General features: G+C 48.9%; 1 protein-coding gene across 1 annotated transcript in view; it reads left to right on the top strand.

Moving 5' to 3' along the window:
- Positions 1-21169, top strand: part of GABBR2 (gamma-aminobutyric acid type B receptor subunit 2) — a gene marked incomplete at its 5' end in the record, with an annotated part of 337733 nt that overhangs the window by 276749 nt on the left and 39815 nt on the right. The window contains one exon of the mRNA XM_084784329.1: positions 3918-4040. Within this exon, the coding sequence (XP_084640455.1) occupies positions 3918-4040 (123 nt within the window). The remainder of the gene's footprint in view (positions 1-3917; positions 4041-21169) is intronic.

Below are 21169 nucleotides of genomic sequence, written 5' to 3'. Positions count from 1 at the left end.
CTTGTCCCCAAAGGCCATACATGACACCGCACACTGTGTTTGTATTGTTTCAGGACCTTCACCACCATCCACCCCCAAAACACAAGCCAAAGCCCCACCCCCATTCACCACCAGCACCCCGCCCCCTCCCCTGTTCCCTTCTGCAGCCGGGGACCACCTCATATCGTCTCCCACTCCCATGAACTGAATCATGCAGCGTGCGTTTTATATTACTGACTCATTTTCTTAGGCTTCTGTTGAGTCTGGATTCTGTCTTGAAGACCCCTTAATTTTCTTCTGACAACATGTACACCAGATTTTCATAAACATAAAGATGGCTTTTCCTTTCTTTCTTTCTTTCTTTCTTTTTTTTTTTTTTTAGTTTAGTTTTTCAAAAGAGGGTTTCTCTGTGTAGTCTTTCCTGGACTCACTTTTATAGATTAGGCGGGCCTCGAACTCACAGAGATCCACATGCCTTTGCCTCCCAAGTGCTGGGATTAAAGGTGTGCGCCACCACCGCCTGGCTTCCGCATGCCTTTTTCATTACAGTCTTCCTACACCTCCCTTGCTCTCTGAGCTCTCCCCCCTCCCTCCATGCAAGGTGGTGGGCCCTCCCCAAACATACATACAGGCTTTACCTCATGTGACGGCGCTGAGGGAAAGAAGCCTATTAAAGAGAGAATGGCTACTCAGTGACTTCATGTTCCAAATCCAGTGTTTTTATAGCCTGTTACTATTTTTTCTAAAGACCAATCATAAAGTCTTACATGGAGAAACTTATTAGAGCCGTCCTCCTGCCTCTCACTAAGCAGAATGAAGTGAAGAGAGGAAACAGTCACTCAGGGAAGGGACCTTCTGTTCTGGGGCAGATGTTTTCGGAAGATGAATAGGCCTTAGCTCTGTGCCCCAACAAAATTACATGAGCTACAAAACATCTCAGGTCACCTGGTTCGCCTGAGGAGCAGCCAGGGGAAGGCTTTGAGCTGCTGCCTGGATAGTTCAGCTGTGAGAGACAGTGGACTTTAGGGGCAGTGTGAGGCAACCCAAGGAGCCCTCCATACGGTTCTCCCCACCCCCAAGGGAGCCCTTTGGAACAGAGAGTTGACCCTGCTAAAAGATCGGTCAGGATCACTCAAAAATCTAATGGCAAGCCTGGAGTGATGACACATCCTGTGATGTCAGCTCCTGAGTGGCTGAGGCAACAGGATCGCAAGGTCAAGGCCATTCTGGGCTACAGAACAAGACTTTGACTCAAAAAATGTAAGCATGAAGGCTGTTTTGTTTTGTTTTAAGAAATAAAGAATGCAAGCCGGGTGTGGTGGCACATGCCTTTAGTCCCAGCACTCAGGAGGCAGAGGCAAGCAGATCTCTGTGAGTTTGAGACCAGCCTGGTCTACAAAGTGAGTCCAGGATAGCCAAGGCTACACAGAGAAACCTTGTCTCAAAAAACCAAAAGAAAGAAAGAAAGAAAGAAAGAAAGAAAGTTGCCCCTCTTGAACCACAGGTCAGCCAGGTTTTTTTTGCTTTGACCTTGTAGGCCCTGATGGTTCATTTGCAGGGACTCTTCTCTGTATGACAAATGAAGACAGCCGGGGACTGATGTGCACATGCATAGGTGTGATTCAATTCCATAAAACATTGCTTACACAAGCAAGTGGTGAGTGAACTGCAGGCTTGTCTGACTCCTGCACAGCACAGCAACAAGAAGCAACACTTAACAACAATAGCCAGCTTCTGGCTTCTGCCTCGTTAGGGCAGTTACTGTAAGCCAGACATTGCACATCCTGGATGAATTGTATGCTTACCGATCTCTTTCATGCATGAGGAGAGTAGCTCAGAGGGACAGGGGACATACCCAAGAGCACAGCTAGTTAGTCTGTCAGACTTAGGTTTGATTCTAGAACCAAGCACTCGGTAGCTGCTGGCGTCCTGATGCCACTCAGAAAGAAGGTGGCCTTGTGACCCACTAGGTCAGACATATGGCCTTGTGACCCACTAGGTCAGACATATGGCCCTGTGACCCACTAGGTCAGACAGGTGGTGATGGAATCATGACTGTAGGCAGAGCCCAGAGAGTTGCGGCAGGTTCTAGGAAAAATCTAAAGAGAAGGGAAGAGAGAGGCCAGATGAGCACTGAGAGGTGTTTTGTGGGGCTCAGTGTGTAGCCAGGGTGGTGCTATTTCCATCCCCTACCCCCATTTAAATCACTTTTCTCTGTCACTTTGTTTGTGGTGTGTGCAGTTGGGTTTGTTGAATCTTTCTCTAGTAGTCTTCTCCACCATAATGCATGTCCCACTAGGGTGAGAATCTGTGTACACTGTCACATTCCCTGTGCCTAGGACAGAGACGCACCCCATGTCACACTCAATAAATATTGCTGAAAAGAAATCATAAACATCCTCCTCTTGTATTCTCAGGGCCTTCCCACGGCGTGTCATCCTTGCGTTATCTAATAGAGCTGAGATGTAATACCACCCTTTGCCCCTGGGTGTCACTGTCCTACATGGAAACACCATCACTAAGGCTCAAATCCTGGGTAATGGTACCCGAGTACACATTCCTTAGGCATGTTTTCTAAGCAGACCTCCCTCTGTGTGCTTTCCACACTTCATCTCATTTGATTCTAATACCAACTGTGGTGTGTCACTTGGGGACTAGTGACCCCCTTTATCAAGGAGGACATTGGAGCCCAGAAAGTTATACATCTGGCAACACCTAAAATGAAGTATTTGTTCATTCCATTATGCCAGCCTCAGAGGATAAAACATGGGCCTCCTCCCTCCCAACCCCCGTCCCTCTGGATATAACTACACAAGCAACAGAAAAGGGAGCCAGAATTCCACCTGGGGCCCACTGTCCAGTGTCATCCCCAACTTCTTCCTTGACATTTTGGGGGAATGCATTTGCCCAAATGCATCAGTGAGAAAGTTGGCCTTCTAAGGTTGGCCGAGCGAGCTTGTACAAGGCATGCCAGAGGCATGGGGTCCTGGGAAGCAGCTGGGGCTTATACTAGTAGGAAAATGGGGACCACCCTGGAAGTCAAATTCCCCGGGGTGCATGCGCCTCTACTTCCAGCATGGAGAGGAGATGCTCCTTCTGCCTGTCCTGAGCTCCAGGCTCCTGAGATGCTTCCTCAAACCTGGTGGGGAGTTCCTTGGCTCCCCAGAGGACAAAGGTTAAGCCGTATTCCCACAAAGCCTCAGCAGTCACCAGATGCTTCTAGAAAGCTCGACGTTGAGGGTGGGGTACCTGCTGTTCCACCCCCAGGTGAAGCTATTCTTGAGGATTTGACCAGCAGCACTTGTTGTCTGGTTTTATGGAGCTACTGCAAGGCCTCCTGAGTTACTCTTTCCTCCTTTAAAAAATGCCCTTAATCTTTAGACGTCGGGGGCTGGTGCTATTTCTTGAGCTTATGTCGCACAGGTGGACTTCATCACGTTAGCTTGTATTTATTCAGTGCCTGGGTTGGGGGAATAAAAAAAAACATGCAGTCAGTGAAATACAGGTGAGCCTTGTCCCTGCCCAGGTTTGTCCCTTGGCCCCTCCCTGTTAGCGGATGTAAAGTAAAGCAGAGTCAGGAGGATCTGTTCAAGCTGGAAGCTAGGCTAGGATATAGGAGAGTGTGTCTGGAGGAGGAGGAAGTAGGGGTAGGAAGGGGAAGAGGAAGAAGGAGGAAGAGGAGGAGGAGGAGGAGGAGTGGGAGGTGCAGGTTTGCCAGGCAGTAAAGATTAGTGTTTCACGCTAAAGATCCAGAGGGTGGAAACCACCACTGAGCAGAGACTAAAGGTGGTCAGATTTCAATGAGCCACGTGTGTGTGCTTCGCTGCTGGCTGGATTGAGCTCAGGGAAGATCTTGAACACCAAACAAAGAATGAGCTGGGTTCACCGGCCTGAGCCGCTCTCTCATGTCTGCTCCCCTTTGCTTTTTCCCTCTGCAGATCATCAAAGACCAGAAGCTGCTTGTGATAGTGGGGGGCATGCTGCTGATCGACCTGTGCATCCTGATCTGTTGGCAGGCCGTGGACCCCCTGCGGAGGACAGTGGAGAGGTACAGCATGGAGGTGAGAGGCCAAGGCGGGAGGCAGGCAGCTCCGTGGGGGCATTCACGCACCGTGATGGTGGGCTCTGCGCAGCACCGTTTCCGCCTTAACTCCACCTCCTTCCACTTGAGACATAGGGCAAATAGAAGGTACCATGGGGACAACTTAATATCATATTAATAAATGCAGGAGTAAGGAAGAGGGTTGGACTCCTTGAACGAGCATATTGTCATAACCAGGGAAGCGCCGTGTACCTGCTCACTCAAGTGAGAAATGACACTGCCTGTGTTCCACCTTTGACGCAGGGAACACACACTCTGCGAGCTCCTGCTTACTCTATGATGTTCAAGGCAATGAGCAATGGATTTCTTTCCACACATTTCACACTGGGCGTTTGTTGTTATGATAAAGAAGCTTCCAGAACAGTCCTGTGACATATACATTGTGATCCAGGCATGCTGGCCCAAGTTTGCAATTGCAGCACAACAGAGGGGAAGGCAAGGGAATCCAAGGTCAAGACCAAGCTGAGCTATGTATGAAGACCCTGTTTCACTGTGTGTGCGTGTAGGTTTAACTGTCTTGAACAAAGCCTTGCACTGGTCTTTGTTTAGGGATCCTGAATGCCCCGATGTCTTCATGCCCCCGACCTCTTCCTCTCTCTCTCTCTCTCTCTCTCTCTCTCTCTCTCTCTCTCTCTCTCTCTCTCTCTCTCTTTCTCTCTCTCTCTCTCTTTCTCTCTCTCTCTCTCTCCTCACACAAGTGGGCTTGGCTTTGTGGGGTGCTGGCTGGCAGGTGGTATTTACTGTCATGTCAGTGTGGCAAAATCCAGACGACCCTGAAAGTCTCCACTCCCCTTGCTCCATTATCAGGGGAATCTTTAGTCACAGGACGGCATGCATATTCTCAAACTAAAGCCGAAGTGATGGTTTCTGTCCTTCAAGGAAAGATGTCCAGCCACGCTTAAGTGGAGGCAGCCTGGGGCTTTATTGAGCCCAGTGAGGAATCACACAATCAGAACGTCATTTGGGAAAGAGGCTGGAGACTTCACCATTCTGCACGCATCGTAGAAAGATGCAGGAGTGACAGAAATGGCAGCAAGTGGGCCAATGCCAGGTGTGCTTGTGGGTCAGAGGGACAGCCACCAAGTCCCACAGTCAGACAGGCTCTTCTAGATCTTTACAGAGCTAGATCTGGTTACCACTCATCAGGCACAATTGACAAAAGAACATGGGTCAACCATTCAGTGCCCTAGGGGTTTCCTCACCCACCCAGCAAGACTGAGAGATCAGAAAGAGTGGTCCCTGGGCAACAGCGATGGTGATCGTAGCTGGCACGGCGCATTACCTAATTTTCACTATGATTCTGGAAACTCGGTGTTGGGCTTAATAACTTCATTCTCCTATCAGGAGGTTGCATACTTACGATTACCTATCCACACCCACCCTCTGTCCCCGTGATAGTTCTTTGCGGTTGCCTTGGAGCTTTGGCCACATGTCTGTGAAAGTGGGAGGGGCAAGAGCATGTCCATCCCATGCCACAGAGGAAGACTCAGGCCATAGGCCACGGAAGACCAAGAAAGCAGGGGAGGAGAGCAAAGACAGTGAACGGAAGAGCTCAGGGAAGATGTGAACTGGGGCAGCCGCTGCAGACCAGACTCAGGGTGTTCCTCCCCAAAGACCTGAAGGCTACCTCCTTCCTTGTATGGAGGGGTGGAGTGAGAATGGTACAGGGGTCCAAAGGTCCAGGCGGGGGCTGGGCAGGGGTAGCGGCACAGGGACAAGCCTTCAAGGAACAGCAGTTCTAGAAATAGGAAGTGTGTCCCCAGGACCATTCAAATGAAATTTTTCTTGTGCCGCCTGGCCTGGTGGCTGATAGTTTGCCTATGGGGGTCTTTCCACCCTCCTGTATGTCCTGAGCACACCTGCTGTCAATGGCTCTGATGCATCCCAGACCTACCAGGTCAGTACTCCAAAGATGCAGCACAGATGAGGAAACTGAGTCCAGCAGGGAGAAGATGCTACCCAGGTACTTGCTGAGACTTCTCTCACGCCTCTTTCTGGGACATTTCCTCTTTCTCTGCTCTGATTTTGGGCTTGCTCTGTGTTGCTCTGTTGCCATGGTGGCAGAACCCTTTGCCATATCAACCCACAGCAGGGTCCCTAGAGTTGCCACTGCAAAATACTAAGCTGTCCAGAGATCTCTCCCAGACTCCCTGCCAGCAACATTGCTCCGCAGTAGTAAAACAATGTATCCAGGCTGTTAGGTGACTAAAGTCTCATTGAAGGGGCAAGCTTTTCAGGTCAGTCCATCAAGAACTCTGAAGGTCTTTGTGGTCTGTCTCTTTTCCCTTTCTTTGCCCCCGTAATACCTCAGTTTGCTCTGGGATATCTAAAACTGCATAGGATACCAGAAGCCTCTGTCTATCACTTAAACAAGCTTTTACCAGGGTCCTGCCCCCTTCTGGAACCTTCTCTACCAAATAAATGGCTTGAGCTTCAGCACCAAGGTCACTTGTTACAGAGCCATGTCGCTGAGTTCCCAGCCCTATCAGACCTGAGCTGCCTTCCCTCCTCAGCCTCCCTGAACCTTCCTCATTCAGGACTCTGTCAACACTGGCCTCTGAGGACAGGGCCACAGCTGAGCTAGCTATACACTGCCCAGCCCAGCACCCAAAGACATCTTCCATTGGGACGTAGGCATCAAATCTACCAGCCTTGATCTCACTGTACCCACAGGCTGCCCGGGAGTGGGCTAAACTGACACGGCAACCTGCACTGGTAAGAGGAAAGTGAAAGGACAGAGGGCAGCAGTGACAGGGATGGCCTGTGAGCACCTCTGCCCAGAGACTGCACAGAAGCCAGAGACTGCACACAGGGCCCAGGGAAATAAAAATACCCACCACAATCCTCTAGAAAGAGGCCTGATTCCCATCTGCCTTCATTTTTATGTAATAAACATTGATATCACACCTGTCACATGCCAGGAACCGTTCTAAACGTGTTATAAATATGAACTCACTTAATTTAAACCTTGTAACAGCACTCTGAGGAGTGAGCTTATATTTCCTCTACTTTGCAGATGAGAAAACTATAATATGCACAGAAAGGTGCAGACTTGCTCCAAGTCACACACACACAGCCACTGAGGGATGCTGACTGGATCCCAACCAGGGTAATCTGCTTTCAGGCCAGCTGTCTCTGCTCACAAATAAAAAGGAGACATGACAGTAGAAGAAGAGAGAAGGGCAGGTGAACTGGGAGGAGACACAGCTCATCAGGCTGACTAAATGCCAGAGGGCATGGAGCAACCAGAGGCTGTGTACAGTAGGTTGCTGGACACATCGGGCCAGCCTCGGGAAACAGCTTGACATGCGTGTGGTCCATGGGCCAGTGAAGAGCTCTCAAGAGAACCATTATGTAGAGAAACCCCACACTGTGCCTGGAGGACCCTCACAGATCTTCAAGTGAGCCTAGAGCAGAGAGCACCCATGTGCCATGGCAGCACACAATCCAGCCAAACAGCAGCTAGACACATGCAGATGGGCAGAAGCAGCCTGTGGGATTGGGGAAATTACTTAGTGGGCAAACTGCCTCCCATGTGTGAGGACTTGAGCAATGTTCCTGGGACCTGCATAAAGTCAAGTGTAGTGGCACGCATCTTAAGCCCAGGACTGTAGAGAAGAGCCATTGACCAGCCTGGGTAGTTGAATTGGTTATCTGCAGGTTCAGTGAGAGGCCCTGTCTCATGAAATAGATGGAGGGTGACCCTCATGCGCGCACACACACACACACACACACACACACACACACACACACACACACACGCCAGCAAGGCATGGGTGAAACCAAAGCATTGTTTCCACATACTTCCAGTTTAAAGATGGAAGTCATGCAACGCCCTTTAAGGACCCATAAAAGTGGTAACGCCATTTTAAAATCTGAAATCCAAGATCATGGTTACTTCTGGGTGAAGGGGTAAGGATGCCACTGGGAAAGGCACATCTATGGAAGGTTCTAGAAACATTATCCTTCATTGTTTGCAGACATTTTACTTACTCTTCAGAAGTTTATGTGCACCACTTCAGACTTTTCAGCATTTCATTTACACCTAGATCAGTTTTAGGTTTGCAGGAAACTTCCACAAAAGTACTGCGTTTGTATCCCCTCCCAGCTCCGCACGTGGTCCTGTGGCTGACACCCTGAACCTTGTTTCTGTGTGAGGAAAACTCTTCCTCACTGGAGCCCTGGTGTACAATCGGGTGGCGGCACTGTGGGCTTTGCCACGCATGTATGTCCCGTGGACACTGTCACATGATCACACTGCGCAGTCTCACGGCTTACCCACCTTCCACTCCCTTCACCCTTCCCTCTCCACAGCGCCATATTACTGGAATCATCCAGTCTGCAGCCTCCTCACACCAGCTTCTCTCACATGGTGATGTGCATCTGAGGTTCCTCTGTGTCTGTTCATGGCTCGGTCTCTTTGTGTGAGTGATGGACCCTTTACTGTCTGGCTGAGCCCCAGATCCTGCATCCTCCCACTTCTCACATCATCTTAGCTGTTTCCAGCCCTGGGCACTTTATAGCTAACGCTGCTGTAAGCTTTAGCTCTGTGGGCAGGTTTCTGTGTAGACCTAAGTTCACGTTCTCAGTGTTGCGTTGGATCTTCTGGGTCTTGTGTCTGGACATATAAAGTTTAAAGCCAGTTTATCGACATCAGCAAAAATAGCTTTCTGCAATTGTATTTGCTGAAAGCAGCACTAAACCAGTAGATCAAGCTGGGAGGCACTGACATGAACTGATGTTCCTCTTCCCGTCCATGCACATGAAATATGGCCTCTCCATATTTTTAGAATGTCTTTAATATTTTTATGAGTTTTCTAGGGTTCTTCAATAGACATATATGTTGTAAATGAGCAAATATATTTCTATCTACTGCATTTTTCAGGTGCTAATGTAAAATGATGCCTGTAGAGCTCTTTTTTTTTTTTTTTTAATTTCGGGTGTTTAGGCTTCAACTTCCCTTCCAACCTCCCAACCCTATGTAGGAGAAAGAAGGTGAGTGGGGAGAGGGGCCCCTTCACTTCTCCTGACTGTTTGGCATCAAAGGGTCTTTGGGACTATGCCAATCTCCATCAATAGTAGATGCAGCCAGCAATCTCCTCCAAGCCATTGTGCCCCAAAGTGTTTCTCTCCATCTGTCTGCTCCAAACCACCACACTATCCATCTCTGTTCTCTTCAAACTGCTACACAACACACACCAACACCACGCTCTCTCTGAGCTTTCATTTATATCCTCAGAGCCCTAGACCACATCCCTCTCTGTGCTGAAGGAGGAATGCCTTACCAGCTGGCAAAAGCCACACCAGTATGAGACAATTAACAGCTGTGGACAAACTAAAGCTCAAACTGAAATCCACACTTAGGATTAAAACAAAAACATATTTATGTAACACAATTGAAGTTCAAGGCCATCCTGGTCTACAAAGCAAATTTCAAGACATCCAGGGAAACCCTGTCTCCAGAAAACAAAACAAAACAAAAAACAAAAAGTATAACACAACTGAGTTTACAAAGAAACCAAAACTTTCCATTACAGATGCCATGTCCTTAATTCCAATTTTCTCATATACAATGTATAAGGAATATATTCACACACACACACACACACACACACACACACACACACACACACATACACACACACGAAAGCAGCTACAATGGCTAAAGCTGCTCATTAGCAGAGTTTTTGGGTTGATATTCTTCAATGCATTCTACTTAGAAAACAATGCCGTCCATGAATACTTTTGTTTTTTCTTTTCTAATCTATATACCATTATTTTCTTTTCTTGTCTTATTACATTGGCCAGGTTTTCTATTGCAATATGTTAACTAGATTGGCTTTTTTTCTTTATAACTTAAAAAAGAAAACCTATGACATCGCTTCAATGGTTAACGTCGAAGCTGCCTTTGAGGAAGTTATAGGAGGGTAAAGGATGGCATAGGCAAAGGCCCAGGTTCAGTGCTAAGCAGAGGAGTTTAACCTTCAAAGTTAAGGAGATTTTATCTTAGGATAAATATCAGGGTTCCACTTCTCAAGGCTGCAGGGTGCAAACAGGTGGTGGGTAGGTTAGAGGCTTAACATGACAGCGATTCAGTAAGTTGGTGCTGACCTAAACCAGGGTGGTACAAATAAGGACAAAAAAAAAAGTGTGCTGTGTGGATAGGTTTAGGAAGCACCTGAGACCAGACTTGGTAACTCATCAAGTCCAATGGCTGGGGACAGAAAGGCAACAAGGCCATGTCCAGATTTCTGCTTGGGTGGCAGGTGGCAGCGGTGTCACTGAGTCAGAGTCAGGGAGCAGAATGAGAAGTGGGCTTGAGAAATAACTAAGGGTCTTATTTCTGGTCATATGTTTGAAATCTCTGAGTGATTGAGGACCTCCTGGGCAAAGTAACCCCAGAAGGTGGGATTCAAGGTACTAAAAGCACTTGACGGTCATTGATCCTGGAGCGGGGACATGTGGAAGGTCAGCACACTGAGGCTGAGGCTGGGGCTGTGAGAACAAGTGTAGAGCCCCAGAGAGAGTGGAAACAGTGAGAAGAGGGCACTTCTTGGAGCCCCGGGAGACTCCTGAGTGATTACAGGGACCAGAGGATGATGCAGGGAAGAAAGCTGAAAGAGGTGAACAGAGAGACAGGAGGCAATGAGGAGAGAAGTGTCCGTGAGTAGGGGGGTCAAAGGTCAGAACTGTGCCACCCTGAGAGGGTGTGAAGAATGGCGGTTTCTCCAGAGCAAGGCGCAGGCTGGCAGGTGTCCTAGGCATGTGCTCAGGGCTCCTTGTGACGTCTCAGCCACACCTCTGCCTGTACACCGATGGGAAGATTGCTTGTTTCTGCAATTCATATACAGAAGGTGTTGATAAACCTGCCAGGGATGTTTAAAACGCTTGTAAAATATGATTTGGATTCTTGACAGAAAGGAAAATAACATTTTTTTAGGCACCTGAACGGCTAGTAGTGACAGTGAGTGTTGAATATACAGTTTTAGATCTCAGGGAGAGAGGGGGGGGGGGGTGCCGGTGGAACCTGAGAGAGGTCAAGACGCAGGTGACATGGAAAGCTCTGTGTGAAGACCTCAACTCAGGGCACCAGGTGGAGTAGAGTTGGGACTGAGGAACAATCCAGTAAGACAGGGATGCTCAGCATGCAGAGATGTAGGCAGGAGGCAGCAAAGGACACCTGGCAGGATCCGCCTGAGGCGGATGGGGAGAAAAATCACATGGGTTCAGTGTCTTGGAAACCAAAGGAGGGAAAATGCTTCAAGGAGGAAGTTTTGATGAGCCACGCCAATTGCTGCTTTTAGATCAAGTAAGATAAGAATCAAGAATTGACAGTGTGCATGTACACACACGGAGGAGGGGGGGCGGTTACTTTTTCATGTGAGGAAAATGGTTTGACGTGAGTCCACCACGAAGCTCAGCTCAGCCTGTGCTAGTGATATAGAAATGGCCGCGGCCCTGGGAGGAAACTTTTCTCCTTCCCTCTGTGCTGGGCCACAGTCCATGCAAACACCCAACCATTTCAAAGTAGTCTTGGTATGGAGAGACACAGTAGAAGCGCTCACAGTTGCTAAGTTTAACCGCTCAGACAAGCCACGGGGGTGGGGGGGGCAGGGGGGAGTGTCGCTGTCACAGCACTGGAGGCCACCACCCAATGTTCCCTCATCTGCTTCCTGGGCAGGTGGCAATGAGAGATTGTCGCCCATGGGACCATGTGTGGGGGACACGTTCGCTAATGTGGTAGGCCGTCCCTACAGGCTGCCCAGCCACTAGCTGTCTTAGGAGCTCCCCGTACTCTGGTTTCTGTGGCTCTCTGGCCGTTCTGGCATCATCAGGTAACGGGCAGTTTGGCACGCAGGGGCGCTTCAAACTTCCCTCCGCATTCCGTGGCCTTACCTTTCTGTACTCAAGGAGGACAGCAGGGATTTGGATGGAATCAGGGGACTGCACTTGGCTTTGAAATGAGTGGCTTATACCAGTAATGTTTCTATGGAAACAGATATTGGAAGAGGCAAACACATGGAATTTTAAAGAACTTTAACTCTTATCTTCTACCTCCCTCTACAGTTGTCTGAGTAAAGAGGGTGAAAAAAAAAAAGTCATACAGGAGCTCCCTGGAAACAGCTGGAATCTTCACAAAGCAGACCAAGCCCCACCTCCAGGTGCTCACTGTCAAGCAGACAGCACAATGGCAGAGAAGGGAGAATGCTGGCCATCCGCTCCTTAGGCTGCTCACAGTTGACCTAGTGGCCCAAGGCTTTTGAGGCTGAGGTACATTTTCTAGTGGCAGGTAGTCACTGCTGAAGCCACTAGCCCTGGACCAGCAGGGCAGGTCTCTGTCACACATCCTACATAGCAGGCCCAGCGGGGAGGGGGCCTCAGGAAACAGTCCATGGTTCAGGCAGTACACAAGGGCTCAGGTCACCTGGCTGAGTCATCCCAGGGCAGGCTGCCTCTTGGGGGAGCTCTGACCACGCCCCCCCCCAATCCAAGAATGAAGTCTGTGTTCCTGAGCTAGGCCAGAGGCCTTCAGCATTCTGGGGAATGACCTCCAGTCTCGTGGGGACGATCGTCCGTCCTTCATCAAGCCTGAGCAGCTACTCTGGCCCACAGCTGCTCTTCTCTGTTGTGTCTTTGTCCACTCCATGCTGCACACTTTCCTTCCTGCCCCCAATGTGCCAGTCAGTGCCCCATGTAAAAATTCCACCCTGGCCTGTGAGAGGCGGCTTAGCAGGATTTTTCCAGGAGCCGTGGGACACATGTGAGGCCTTGGATGCCTCTGTCCATCTCACCCTGTGCACTCCCTCATTCTGGTCACAGCACTGGTAATTGTCTATGCACCTGTCCCCCTTGTCTGTGACCTCCTCAGAGTCCAAGGCCATCTGTGTGTCCCCAGCACCCACCACCAGGGCCTGGCTCAAAGCAGGCTCTTGGTAAATATTTATCGAATAAATCGCTCTCTCCACCTGGAACTGTCTCCCCATGGCCCATATGTCCAAATTCGAACCATCTGTCTGGACCCATTAAGCCGGCGTCTCAAAGAAACCTCTCTGCCGAGTGGCAATTTAATTTAATGCCACAGCCTCACCTTTTGTCAAGAGCCCACTTCTGGGCCCAACACTGCCAACAGAAGTATGGCTCAGCGTCTCTGGGAAGGACAGTGGCTCTGTCACTGACCCATGGCCCTGAGATAAGGGTCCACCTGAGATCTGAGGGGTGCAGTGATAGGAATGGGCCATACCCACCCACGAACTTGTTTCTGCTTCCTTCCTGAAACCAAGAAGTTTTAATGTAGGAGTCACTTTTGTTTTTAAATAACTATTACTGTTGTTGTTGTTGTTCTTGTTGTTCTTAAATGTTTATTTATTTGTGTGTATATGTATGTGTGTGCTCGCATGTGCACATTTTTAGCCTTGGCTGCCAGCAAGTCAGAGCCAAATTCAGTGTTCAAGGGCAGTCATCATCTTACCTTGGGTTCCTGGAGGATTATCTTACCCTCTTATCTTTATTTTTAAATATTCCATTATGTTTTGGCAGTTTTTAAGTATTGCTTCCAGTCTTTTGAAAGAAGAAGCAAGCCACAAATTCCAGGTTAAGTCACAAAAAATTAGAAGCTTCATCAGAGTCCTAGGATGCACTGGCATTCTGTGGCTGGGTCTGTAAGAGAACATATGCAGGGTTATTTTCAAACAACAGCTCCCTCTTGGTTGCATGCGCCTGCAGAATCTTGGCTTTACATTTGGCTTACTGTATTAAACCTTAGGCTTAATATTCCAAAATACTACCCAGGAGTGAGTGCAGATCAATGCCCCTCATAAAAAGAATGAACATGTATTAGTCAGGGCACACTAGGTTTTGCTGCGTAACAAAAACAACAAAACGACCCTCAGTGAATTAAAGCAAATGAAAGCTTGCTACTCAGCTCAGCTGAGAACCAAGCATGGCTTTGCCCCATGATGCCCTCCTTCTGAGACGCAACTGGCAACATGCCTCTGGGACGGTTCTTGTAGCAAAGAGAACAAGTTTCAGGCCAAGGCATGTGTACAGGGTTTAAAAGCTTCTGCGCATATACCTCTTGTAACTGCCACTCATTTTTTTTTTCCATTCTTCAAAATATGGCCTGTGTCCACACCTGAATTCAGTGTGGCAGGGAAGAGAGATCCTAAAATGTATAGAAGATAAGAATGCGGCAGGCAATGCCAGCCAGCCATAACCACTGTGACAGCACCCCATGCTCCTTTTTGTTCCTGTCACAAAGAATGCCCCTGCCGCTAGGATGTAAGCCCATGAGAACAGAGCAAGAAGAAGGACTGGTTTGCGTCCCCTGTCATTTCTTCGGTGTCCGAGAAAGTGCCTGCCACCTGGTACACACTCAATAAACATCAAGTTAAGTAACTGAATGAGTCCAGCCTCAGGGCTGTCTTATTAGAAGCTCCACAGGACAGTCTCTGAGACAGTCTGTTCTAGGCTTGCCACATCCCTTTCCATCCAGTCAATTCTGTCTCCACTGCTGTCCAAACCCACTACCATCACTCATCACCTGACACCCCGGCGTGGGGAGCGCTGCGGGACTGAGCCATAGCACATGATGTGCCGGTGGTAGGACAAGCGGAGGCTGTGCCGCTCAAGCCCTGGCTTGATGGTGGGTGTGTCAGGCACATCACCTTGAAGGATACCTGACATAGGGCTGAGACAAGCAAAGCCCTGTGGCTCCCTGGCAGGCAGTCTAAAGTTATTGATGAGCTCTGGTCTGGTGAGGGGGGAAATCCCTGAGTAGTGATAGCTGAGGTTAACCTCAGGCCTCCAGGCATGTGTGTGTGTGCACATGCCTGTGCACCCACATATACATCACACACACATACACACACACACACACACACACATGAACACACACATGCGCGCGTGCGCTCTCACACACATGTGCACATGCACACCCAATAAGCAACTTAAAAGCAAGAAAGGATTGAGCTTACAGTTCCAGAGCTTGTGTCCGATCACTTGGCCTTCTTTGGGGCTCATAAAAGTCAGTGTGTGGTGACAAGCACAGGAAGGAAGTGAAGCAGCCAGACAGGAAGCAGAGAGCGTGAGAAGCAGGGGCTGGGACCTTCATGTCCCCTTCAGGGTCCTAATTCCCATGCACTGGGCCACACCTCCGGAAGGTTGCACTAGCTCTCCATAGAGCCACAGGTGGGGAGCAGGGAGCTACCACACTGGCCCTGAGGATGCTGCAGACCCATCCAGAGCAGTAACGGTGGCTGCCATCACCCGTTTCCCAGGCTCCAGCCCCGTTGCTCCTCCTAGGCCATTCTCAACCTGACATCGCAAGTTAGTGTTTTGACTTCTGTCTTTTGAAATGTGGTAGATATGCCAAGATTCACATTCTAAATAATACATTTTGAGGGTTCCAGCATCTTCCTGAGGCATAGAGCCATCACCAGCGATTCCCGAAACCCTCATCACCCAGGGAGAAAGCCTGCTCCTCTTTTCCTCTCCTCTCATTTTCCACTCTGCCCAGCCCCAGACAAGCTACAACGTACTTTCTGCTCTATGGAGTAGCCTCCTGGGGGTGACTGGAACCGTTGAAACCATATAAATGTGGCCTTCCATGCCTGGCTTTGGTTATAGAGCATAATGCATTTAAAGTTCGTCTTTTGTGACTGAATAATATTCAACCACATGGTGCGTGCCTGTCTTCAGTCGATCAGCTGCTAGCCGGAGTTTCGTGGGCGTTTCCGGTGAACCGGTGTTTGGAGTTCTCCTTCATAGATACCTAGGGATGGAGTTACTGGGTGATTCCATCGCTTTAAGTTTGTATTGTTAAGAACTGCCCAGTTTCCACAGTATTTTACGTTTCCACCAGCACTGGATAGGGCTCCCCTTTCTCCACACGGTTGCTGGTGTTTTCCAGTTATCTGCTTTTTTATCGTAGCCATCTGGTGGGTACAAAGTGTTACCCCGTGATTTGTATGAAGATGACTATCAAATGATGCTCAGAGGTCTCTCTTGCTTCTTCCTTAGAGAAAGGACTACTCAGAGCCTTGGCTCATCTTTAATTGAATTAGACTTCTGTTTTATTGTTGATTTGTAAGAGCTCCTTATATACTCTAAAGCCAGACACTTATCACACAGACGATATGCAGATATCTTCTATGCTCTTTGAGTTATCTTTTTCCTTTTTCATCCGTGCCCCGTGACTTATCTTTAATCTTAATGAAGTCTATTTTTCCCCGTTGTCTGATCCAAGATCGTGAAGATTTATGCTAGTGTTTTCTCCTAAGAGTTTGACAGTTTTAGGCCTTACATTTAGGTGCAGGGACCATTTTGAGTTAATTTTGAACATGGTGGAAGGTAACGACCCAAATCGGTTACTTTATCCTGGATATCTAGCTGTTGAAAGGCTTTATTGAAAAGAATAGTTTTTCTCCATGAAAAAAACCCATAACCCAACCCCACCCCCACCCCCACCCCCCACCCCCCGGTTGAAACCAGTTGGCTACTGTGTGCAGGTGAAGTTCTGAACTCATCATCCTTCCCACTGTCTGTGTGTCCGTCCTCTTGCCAGCCCCACACTGCCATGCCTACTGGAACCTCATGATAAACTGAAATTGAAGAGTGTGAGTCCTCTGGCTTTCTTCCTCTTTCCCTGGATTCTTTTGACTGTTCAAGTCCCTCAACGTCCCCGTGTGAATTGTAAAATCCCTGTTCCTGTGTCCACCGAAAGGGCTGATGGGAGTGCCACAGGAATGCACTGTGTTTGCCAGTCAAGTTTAGAGAGTGCTGCCACCTTCTCACCATTAAATCCAGCCCAGGGATATGAGCTGCCTTCCCATTTAGTCAGGCTTTCTTTAATTATTTAGTCAGCTTTTCTTTAATTCTTCGTCAGTGTCTTGTGATTTTCTGCGTGTAAGCCTTACACTTATTGGATAAATTTATTTCTGAGTATTCACTCTTTCTGGTGCCGTCATTGGTTGAATGGCCGACTCCGTTTCTGCCCTTGGTGACTAAGTGGGTAGAAAGGCTGCGTGTTTTTGTTTTGTTTTGTTTTGATTCTGAGGGTGGGAGGAGAACCCTAAGTCACAGGAAACCAAGACTTTTTGGGGTGGTCTTTTTAAGGCTATGTGAAGATTGTCCTTGTCTTACTCAAATGCTGATTTCTGTACCTAAAGAGTTGAGTACAGGCCAGAGCTTGGTACTGTCATTTTTATGACGTCCCGCCTCAGTATTTTGTAAACATCGTTCTCCATCACCTTCTGACTGGCTAAGCAGAGAGATAAGCCTTTATAGCAAAGCCGGAGAGAATAGGCAGGACTTAAGGCAGAGAGTAAGTCTGGACTTTCTGTACCTGCCCCAGCTCTGAATAATGCCACAGAGACTCACATTTATTTATAATAGCTTTTAGCCTTAGCTTACTCTTGTTCCCAACTAGCTCGTATAGCTTGTTACCTCTCCTCGATTTCAGGCTGCATGTTTTTATCCATCGCTCTGGCATCCGACAACCTTGCTAAATTCGCTTATAAGCTCCAGTGCATTTGGGTTGCTTTTTTTCTCCCTACATGATCATGTTATTTGTGAGTAGTCTTACTTCTTCCTTTCCACTTTAATATATTTTATTTCCATTACTTGAAATGCCAGAATAATTTTAATAGATTTTTTCAACTTATTTGTACCTTTGAATCCAAATGAATCTTTTCTATCCAGCAAATACACTGATCGTGGGTTTTGTTTTGTTTTTTTTTAACCCAGTATGCTGATCTCGGTCCTTTAATTGGAGCACTGGATCTATTTAAGGCAATTAGCGATAGGTGAGGTTATATCTACCATCCTGAAAGGGAACTTTGAAAGGGCCATAGTCTCTGTGTCTTCAAACCCCACAGGGAGGAAGAGAGAGCGAAAGCCCCAAGGCACCAGTCCCTGCAGCAGCATCTGCCATAGAGGACAGTTTCCAAAAAGATAGTATCCTGATGTGACAGAATGCCTCTTGCCAGCCTAGCACTGTAGCACACAGATTTTGGGAGACTGAGGGAGAGGACTGTGAGTTGGAGGGTAGCCTGGACTACATGGTGACTCTGAAGTGAGACTGGGTTACGTAGAAAACCTTGCCTCTTAAAAAAAAAAAAGACACCACCAACAGTGAAGCCCCATCGAGACAGGCAGACAGCAAGGGAGCGGCAGACACAAGCACTCAGAGGCCACCCAGCTCCACCAGGGAACTGTTAGTCCTGGCGTTTTTTTCCCCATTCACTGTGGAGTCCTTCAAACACTTGGCCGGGACCCAACACAGGACATTTTAAATACCCCCAGACATGCCCAGTTCGGATGAAAGAGAGACTGAGGCAGAGGAGACAGCAGGCAGAGAAGCATCAATGTCCCTGTTTCTGCCCAGGCCTCTCACAGCCCACAGCCACTCACCTGAGCGCTGCGGGCGCACACACACACACACACACACACACACACACACACACACAGGATAACAACCACGCCCACATGGCAGCAGCCTGGCGTGGTCCACACCACACCCCACATCCTTTGCTAAGCGACGGAGAAAGCAAGGCCACATGGTCCTGCAGGTTGGTGATAGCCTTGCCCACTCCGCTCTGCCACTGGACCCCAGCCCTGCACCATGGCGTCTGTGGCTCAGCCTTTTTCTCACCAGCTCTGCACTCAGCTCCATGCACATTAGCCAGTGCGTCGGCATGGAGCCTGGACCCTCTTTCATATTCTTCACTGAAGCTTCGTGTTTGTTTTGGGTATCCGGTTGTGCCCGGTGGCCTCTTATGAAACATTTATATTTCTCTCGTGTCTATAATGATCTGGATACTGTTGGCTCTGAGAGGCTCAGTGGGCAAAGACGCCTGCCACCAAGCCTTGCTACCTGACTTTGCGTCCCCAGAACCCAAGTAGTGCAAGAGAACTGATTCCCAGAAGTTGCCCTCTGACCTCCACACATGCACTGTTGCAGAGGCCGTGAGCAGATAGATATTCAAACCCACGATCCAGGCCCCTCCCAGCCAGCCTTTTCCTTAGTAACAGGTCTGTTTGTTGTCTGATTTCAACAGTGTTGCACTGTGTTGGCAACAACAGCAAGAGCTGTAAGAGCAAGTGATTTTTCCGGCCCATTATACTGTGTGGTGAGCGCCATTCCCAGGCCTGCATTCCTTTAGCCTCACAAAACCCCACATGTCTGTGACCAGTGTTACCTCCAGCCTGCAGTCAAGGCACAGAAGGGTTCACATGCTCACACACAGCAGGTAGCCAGATTAGCCAGGCAAGCGCAATCCGGAGTTGGGCTTCACTTCAAACCTCAGCTCAGCCACTTCCTGTATGAAGTTAGGTCCCTGCAGGGGGTCAGGGGGCCCTAAAAGTCAGGTGGGCACCGTGAAGCTTAGAACCCATGGCTGTGGCCTCATTTGGGGAAAGGGTCTTTACAGATACAAAGGAAGACTGGAAGAGGGAGACACGCTGGGTTGGAGGGTGGACTCCCTCCCACCCAATGAGCAAGTGTTCTTACAAGAAACAAAGGCCACAAGGCAAAGAATGCCTGCAGCTCCTTAAGTGGGGAGGAGGGGTGTCCAAGAAGGGCCCTCCAGAGCACAGGGAACTTGCCCCAAGTATGTCCAGTCTCCACATCTCTTCCTGAACAAATCCCTATTGTTTAACATCAGCACCTTTCTCAAATTGTACATTTGCCCCAGTAGCCCTGGGAAATGAGATAGTGGCTTCTGTCTGAAAAAAACCACAGTTTCTCCATCTTTAAAACAGACTCACATATGAATAGACTCCCCTAAACTGAGCACACTAACGCCGCCCCCCACCTGCAATCCCAGCATCTGAGTGCCTGAGACAGGAGGATCATGAGTTCAAAGCCAGCTTGGGCTACATATGGAGGCCCTGTCCCACTCATATTACCAAAAATAAAAACTATTTATAAACGTGTATGGGATATGGAGGAAAGGTCTACCTCAAGCCAAGCCCCTGGAGAACCCTGAAGCTCTGTGGAGCCCAGCTTGTCAGCAAGCCCTTGGCTACCTTGCCCATCTGGTCTCCTTATTTCCCGTTACCACATCCCCACTGAACGCAGCCTCACATGCCCCTGCCTCAGGAACCTTCGAAGGCTGGAAATGACTCCACAGTGAGAGGCAGACCCTCTGGGCTGTTACCGTCTGAGCTTCCCAGCAGTGCATAGCTTACACAGGAGCTTCTTACGTGAGTCCAGCACTGAAGGCTTGGAGAATCGAAGCCAGCAGTGTTTTGGGGCCAGAGTGATCTCTGCCGCTGGGAAAGAAGGATTTTCCTGTGTCCCTCCGCCTGCTTCTTTCTTATCTGCCTCTCACAGCGGACAGCAAGCCAGCCAACAGTGGATTGCTTGTTCATACCAATTATTAAAAATATGTGGCAGACTTCTGAGGACACATTCACATGCTGAGGAAATGGAGCCTATCCCCAACCCCAGCTCCTGCGTGATGAGCCTTTGCAGAGTGATGGCGCCACCAAGAACTCCTAGATAGGTTGACGTCATGGTCTACCACGTCCCAGCTGTGTGACCTGGGGTAAAGACTTGCCCTCTCTGAGCCTCAATGCCCACAGGAGAGGTACATCCACCCTCCTAGATTTGCTGTGAACATGATCTGAGGTTACATGTGACAGCACATAGCCCTTCGCATGTAACATATACGCCTCTAGATGGCTTCAGCTTCCAGGCCCCTACCCAGAGCATCCTGACTCCATAAGAAAGTTAGCTGCCCTGGCATCCTGAGGCACAGTGATGCTGAATGCCAGCATGGGTGTGGATGCTCTTCCATGGGCATCCTCTTCTGTGATCTTGCAGGTGAACGAATGCCATCCTGCAGAATTTTCCGTTCCCATTGGGCAGACATAGAGATGCTGGCTGGGAAGTAGCTGGGCTCTTAGTCTGCAATCCCTGAAGCCAGGCTTTTTCATGCTCCAAGCTGCCTGACAAACAGGACAAAGAGTAGTAGAGGGCTTTGTGCACGTAGTGCCCCCTGGCAAAGGCCCCTTTCCCATCCCTCCCACACTAGCCTGGCTCAGGCCTCCGAACTGGTTTCCATACTGACTCTTCCCCAGAAGATC

Source organism: Acomys minous (assembly GCF_964271855.1).
Source record: "Acomys minous genome assembly, chromosome: 1".
Classification (NCBI taxonomy): domain Eukaryota; kingdom Metazoa; phylum Chordata; class Mammalia; order Rodentia; family Muridae; genus Acomys; species Acomys minous.
The sequence above is the reverse complement of the archived record's forward strand: the minus strand, read 5'-3'. Positions and strand labels throughout refer to the sequence as shown.